This window comes from Alosa pseudoharengus, unplaced genomic scaffold (assembly GCF_046254945.1).
Source record: "Alosa pseudoharengus isolate Yale_2024_CS ecotype anadromous, Long Island Sound unplaced genomic scaffold, YU_APseudo_1.1 YU_APseudo_1.1_scf_11, whole genome shotgun sequence".
Taxonomy (NCBI): domain Eukaryota; kingdom Metazoa; phylum Chordata; class Actinopteri; order Clupeiformes; family Clupeidae; genus Alosa; species Alosa pseudoharengus.
The window spans coordinates 11,661,020-11,667,501 of NW_027468576.1; the positions used below are offsets into that span (position 1 = coordinate 11,661,020).

Sequence of the window (6,482 nt, forward strand, 5' to 3'; positions counted from 1 at the left end):
AGCAGCAGCTTACTCTCACACACGTGGACGTACAGCACATCCGGCTCCGAGGGCTGTCAGCTCCCCCGAAAATCATCTGAGACCACAGATACACAGATGAGATGCATCATGAAGAGCCCCCACATCAAAAGGTTAAAATGATTTTCAAACATCACATGAGAGCTTCTGACCTGGCATGCTATACATTTCCAGAGAAATCTGCAAAATGTGTGTGTGAGAGAGAGAGAGAGAGAGAGAGAGAGAGAGAGAGATGAGGGGAGAGAGAGATAAGAAGAGAGAGAGATGAGGGGATGAAGGGAGAGAAAGAGAGAGATGGGGGAGAGAGAGAAGGAGATAGTGTGAGAGGGAGAGAGAGAGATGAGGGGAGAGAGATAATGAGAATCAGAGGGAGGAGCAGAGGGAGTTTTTGAAATCTTTGAGCAATATGAACGCTTTCAAACAAGGGGTGGGGAGAAAGTTCGACAAGTTTGACGTGAATAATTAATCACACTAGTGTCAACTGCCTTTGTTCTGGATCCAAGGGATATGCGCTTTAAGCTTTAATACCATTTGTGGCTGGACTTATTATGTGTGATCAAATAATCCTCAGTCCAGGGATTGTTTTTTAAAAGACGGATTCTTGTCTTACTTTTTTCAGTCATGGAAGTAATTCAAGCCACGAGGGAATGTTTTCTTTCTGCGCTCAGTCCTCCTCCTCCTCATTTTAAAATTACAAATATATAGACGTGCCCTGGGTATTTAAGAAAGTGTCAGCCTAAAAGAAAGGCTTACATTATTCATGTCGTAAAACATTTATTTTGCCAAAAATTCACATTATCAAAGTTAACAGGCTTCAAACAATAAATGGTAGCTTCTGGTTGATACCACTTCTGGTTTGACCTTACATTACCTGATTTGTACCACTGGTATTGTTTATAGCTATTGTTTAATTAAGACTTTGAGACCCCAGTTTAGTCCTAATTATCAGTAAAACACAATTAGGTTTTAGCAAAGATACATTTGAATGTATTAAATAAGTAAATGGACCAATGTGTTCAACAGTACAATAAGGGGATCTCTGTAGATGCTTTTTTTACCTAGTGTCTCACCATCCCTTTTAAAATGAACACATCTATGTACTTATGTTCCTATTTCAGTACACCACAGACTGAATAGTCCTTTACCACATGATTGATTGCTCAGAGAAACGACGTGAACCCATCGGGCCTTACGTTCTCTTCCAAAGGTTAAAAGGTGAGAGCTTGCTGGTGCTTTTAGAACCATGAGAACTTGATTGCTTGTGGGGTGGACCTGGGGCGCCATGTCCCCTGTGGCTGGAAGTAAAGTCAGTGGGCTTAGCGGGATCTCTCTGGCCATCCTGAGCAGCATATCAAGCAGATATCAGTCAGCGCGGCTTACACGTTAAGGTTATGTGGGGTGTACGGCACGCTGTGGAAATGGCATGATATGGCTCATGAACTCACGTCAAAGGATGCAGTTGAATTACTACTACTGATTTATGCTTCCTGTGAGACCTGCCCATATGGGGGGACACAAGGCCTAGAGCCTAATGTGAGAGGATGAAGATCTGGCCCTGAACTGGCTTAGATGCCGTCTGGGATGTATGAAACTCAGTTATAGGGATTCTGATGGCTGCACATCACTGAGTTTACACACTGGAGTTGGAAGGTCATCTACATGCTGCACATTCCCTGGGCTGAACCTGTTTCATATTAAACCTCTTATGAAAAGTCATTTTCATCGAGTCACTGTTGTTTCAGACTCATATTACAGTGCATGTCCACATCCTTCTCTCAGGCACAATGGCGCATGCAGAAACACAAAGTACCAATAATGGAGACTTCACTGAACTCATTTAAAAAAAAAGGTGACTAAGAAGCCAACAGCCTACATCTCTCAGCCTACAGATCATACAGTTTCTGAAGCGCATACATATACAGTATGCTGCTCTATATATATCACATGACATATGCAACTTAACATATGGTATGACTCTTCCACGACTGAACAGACTCTATGGCTCAATGTGGCCTGGCCCTGACAGGAGGCTTTGACCAGCTGTTGGCAAATGTGTTGGCTTTGTTGGCAAGCTCACTAACCCTTGCGTCTGTCTTGGCTGAAGGAGCACATGCACACAGTGCACACATAACAACTGGGCACTGGTGGCATGTTTTCACTTCTACTCGGGAACGTAGTTACAGCGCAGAGCCACAAACTGGGTCAAGTTCAGCAGTGTGACCACGCCGAGAAAAACAGCGATGATGGTGGTAACTGAGTTTGAAAGTTAAAGGATCAGTCCATATCTGAGGTGAGAGAATGTCATTCCCTCTGCATTTCTTATCCAATACACTTTCTGTCATATCAGCAAATAGCTGTTTGCCTCCCAGCAGTCCTTTCAGTGTGTGTACTAAAACAAAAACAAACAAATGTTGTTTGTACACAGTCCTGGATCTCTGAATGGGAAATGAACAAAGTGGTTTGTACTGAGCCAAACGCTGTTCCAGCCAACACGTTGCTTCAGGAGTAGAGGAGGAAGGGTTATCATTTGAAAAGTTGATAAGATCAAATGTCAACATTTTCTTTTCACCAGAACTGCATACTGCATCTTTAATCCGGTCTAACAGGGGTCAGTCAAGCTCACAACCTCTCACCACAGCTCCCACATGATGAGAGACTCCAGGAAGAACAGCTCAGTGTTGTAATAGTGTGTGTCAGATGAAAACTGACAAAACGAGAAGAGAAACATTCACCCTCATGCATGCCAGGGCTTCATAGTGTATTGGTTGTTACCGACTCTAAACTGGGCTTACTAAGCTGTAGTGAAAGCAAATTCCACCGACACAGACGGTTTTGCGATCATTTAAATCATTGTAAGGGACCAAGGCAGTGAGATCTGGAGACACAGGAGATTGTTTGTTCAAAATGTAGGGTTTTATTACCCAAAAATGTTTAAAAGTTAAATGAACTACTGTAGGCCTTTAAAAGAGGTCAACCAAATTAAACTAGGTTCAATACACACTGTAGACATGTGACACAACGTTAACTCAACAAAAACCTAACCTGCCAAAAAGATACAGAAGGGAGCATATATAGTGGCTTGGCCAAACCAAACAACATAAACAAAACTAACTAACTGACTCTACTTTGGAACAGACTAGCTAGTGTGAACGAGCACATCACCGCGGTTCCACCTGAGGGCATCCACTTTTAACTGCACGCTTATGTTTCAGTAAGGGCGCTGCTCCAATGCATGTCAATACAGAGGGTTATGGGTATTTTGTTCACAGATGCATCCTTGAAAATTCTCAGAATGAAGGGCGCGAATTTGGAGTGTTATTCACATTGGAACAGTGCTCGATGGAGTTTAATGACGTGGCGTCCTTGAAAAGGCAGCCATTGAGTATATTTCCTTGACTTTGGGAAATGGCTCCTCAGCTCTCAGTCACGCCTCCAAGGGAAGGGACCGCCCCCAACAATCAAGGTAACTCAAGACAAAGAAATGTGGTTAGTTCACTCAATGTAATGTAACGCAAAATAAACAAAATCAAAGAAACTTGTGTTTATTATTTGGCTATGATAGTTTAAATGACTGTAAATAACAATTAGTGCAACAAACGAATGAGGTGAATGATAAAATGGTAATTAAATGTTTATAACTGTGGGGTGATGTTACCAATTATCACAATAATTCTAATAATAATTAAAAGTAATTAAAACCGTATGCATGCATTCATAATGTAGTAGTTACTTTATTTGACACCATTTGCTTGTATTTACACATTTGTGAGACTATGGTTGTGTCCTTTTAGAGGTGTAATTGCAGTCCTGTTAGAGGTGTAATTTCAGTGGAAGCATGCTGGTAAAAATACCTAGCTTTCACACAACATGAGGGACCAGCCAGCGGGCATAACAATTTCAGAAAGGATGTCTAACGGAAGTAATTATCTTGGTATTTGAATCAAAAGATGCCATTTGTATCACAATTGTCAATGGATTTTAATAAAGAACGGTGTCTGACCTCACTACTCACTTCCAGGATCACACTGATAGCCCTAACCTTTTGAAGCCTCCAAAAAGCTGGTTGAGGTTGGCTGTATAATAACTGTTAATAGTGTGATTACAATTGTTCCTTGAACAAAAACTGAATGTTTGAATGAAGAAACATTTGGAAGTGGAGAGTTAAAAGAATAGTGTGTGTGCGTGTGTCTGTGTCCATTCCAATAAACATGGAATCATTTCCATTTAAAGTTGCCAATGAAAAAGGCCTCTGGCAGAGCCATTGTATCTTTTATTGCACATGCATAGCTATATTTTACTATGGTGGTCAGACCATCAAAGATGATGTCACAAGTGTTCTAAATCTAACTGTTGGCTCGATTGTGATGTCACGAGGGTGGTGAAAACAATCCTTAAATCAACATGGAAACTTTCGAAACATTCTGAAGAGAACATTCTAAATCATCAAGGCTGTCTGCTCTAAAATCATTACTCTGTTTCTCTTGGGGGAGTCTTACTATTTGGTTTTATTTCATATTGTGTCGGGTGAATCTTTGGGAGTCGACTAAGGCAATTTCACCAACATGGTCCCTCTGTCACATTTACCTGGTATTATGTGTTTTTTTTGTAACTTTATAACACTGAAATTACATAATTGTTACAGATTATGTGCAAACGTTGACAGCAAGACATTAATCTTGTCATGATGTTGAATAACATGTTTCCTTTTTTTCAGAGAACTGTTTCATAATTTCTTTTCTCTTTGTCCTTAGCTGACCAGACAATGTGCCCTTGCACGCTGACGGCCAGGAGCAGCGCGCCTGCCTCCAGCAATCAGGAGCCCAGGCCTGTGGTGGCTGTGTTGCTTATGAGGGGGGTCCGCGACGACGTGCTGCTGGACCTCGAGCGAATCATCACGGAGAGCGGTGAACACGGCGATGAGAACACCACCCACCAGTTCACCACCAGCGTCTCAGACAACCAGCAGGAGGGCCCGAGAGACTCTCCGGCTGCCCAGTACCCGGACGCCGAGTCCAGGATCGAGTTTCTGGGCTGGTCCATGCCCTACCCGAAAGGCGTCCGGATCCCAGACTCCCCCGACAGCGACAGGTACTGGGACTACATCCAGTACGCCGAGGCAGTGGACCGTCTCAACAAGTGTCTGGACCCTGGCAAACCCTGCCGGACCTGTGTGGAGAGACTGCAGAGGATCTACGGAATCGAGGCCAGACTGGACTGGAGTCTGCAGCTGAGCTCTGATGAGGAGTTGGTGACTGATGACTCGAGATTCTACATCAGGCCACGTGCTGATGGCCCAGTGCCCCTTTACTACAAGAGAGCTGGTAGGACCTGGCACGAATCCTGCTCATCCAGTGAAGACACCTCCGACCTGACAGGTACGAGATGTCTTTATATAGTCACAAAACGTCATAAATAAAATGGTCCAAAACACACACATTTGGTGTGAATATGCTGTTAATAGACCTACACTATTGAGATAAATTTATCTCCAACACTTGTGCAGTAGCCATGTGTTGTTACATAACTCTAGCCCTAATCTAGGGTTTATGTAATCGCAAATCTTAATGTGCTGTTACCCTTTGTTATTCAAAATATTTCACTCTGACTAATGACCTTAGCTATTAGGAGTTGCGCTAAGATCTAAACCATATGAGCTCGTGTTGGCACTGTGCGAACATATGACTACCTTCATCCATCAGCCTCTTAAAGAGCAGTCTAACAAAAGCGTTGTTGAAAAGTGTGGTTGTTGTTGTTGTTGTTGGTTGTGGTCACAGATGTGGAGCGTTGGTCAGAGGCGTGCCAACGGGGAGGGGAGAAGAGGGAGCGGCGTGTCTCACAGAGTCCCCCGGGAGCCTCGGCCTCGGTTTCCCCACTCTCCCCTAAGAAGAGGATGCTGACCCACTGGAGACCAGCAGATGACGACTCCGACTAACACCAAACCTCTGCCACAGCAACCAGGACGGTGTTCGGCTTTGATTACATTTTTAAATAATCTTCTTTAGCAGAGTGACCATCGACGCATTTACTTTTGATTCTTAATCAATCTTTTAAGACTTTTAATCTTTTAAGATATATTCTTCAAAATAAACAGCAGGAAATTCCACCTTTTGATGTCAATGTTTAATTTAAACTAATGTCAACTATGGTCAACTATGTGAACTTGGCTGGGAACAGGCCACTTGGTGACACCGGAAACAGTAAAAAAGTGGATTTTCACAAGTGCAGAAATACTTTCAGGGGAACAGGAATACCAAGTAAGGTTAAAATAAACAGAGATCTATTTCATTCTAGTCACACATTCTTTTAAATGAAATACGGTTTTGGTGGTAGGCTAGACCATTATTTACTTATATGGACAATAATATGTTTTCCAACAATGGGCAGAATGTGTTTCGTTAAGAAATACCTTGGTTAAAAGAGCTACCCACATTTATTCCAGTAAGTGTTTTTTTGTATTTCGGAGA

The 6,482-nt window shown here is 42.6% G+C and overlaps 1 protein-coding gene across 2 annotated transcripts; it reads left to right on the forward strand.

The window, feature by feature from the left end:
- Positions 1-2,037: 2,037 nt before the first annotated feature.
- Positions 2,038-6,121, forward strand: LOC143114686 (uncharacterized). Of its 2 annotated transcripts, XM_076276411.1 has the most exons (4): positions 2,038-2,308; positions 3,310-3,481; positions 4,770-5,393; positions 5,793-6,121. In XM_076276411.1, the coding sequence occupies exons 2-4, from the start codon at positions 3,424-3,426 to the stop codon at positions 5,948-5,950; spliced, it is 840 nt and encodes a 279-aa protein (XP_076132526.1). In that variant the 5' UTR covers positions 2,038-2,308; positions 3,310-3,423; the 3' UTR covers positions 5,951-6,121. The 2 variants fall into 2 exon arrangements, with proteins under 2 accessions (XP_076132526.1, XP_076132532.1); XM_076276417.1 differs by lacking the exon at positions 3,310-3,481.
- The last annotated feature ends 361 nt before the right edge of the window (positions 6,122-6,482 follow it).

Bases quoted from the DNA above. Each gene is read 5' to 3' on its own strand.
- LOC143114686 (XM_076276411.1), top strand. From the start codon at position 3,424: ATGGCTCCTCAGCTCTCAGTCACGCCTCCAAGGGAAGGGACCGCCCCC. The intron at 3,482-4,769 runs GTAACTCAAGAC...CTTTGTCCTTAG, and splicing joins GACCGCCCCCAACAATCAAG to CTGACCAGACAATGTGCCCT. The intron at 5,394-5,792 runs GTACGAGATGTC...TTGTGGTCACAG, and splicing joins AGACACCTCCGACCTGACAG to ATGTGGAGCGTTGGTCAGAG.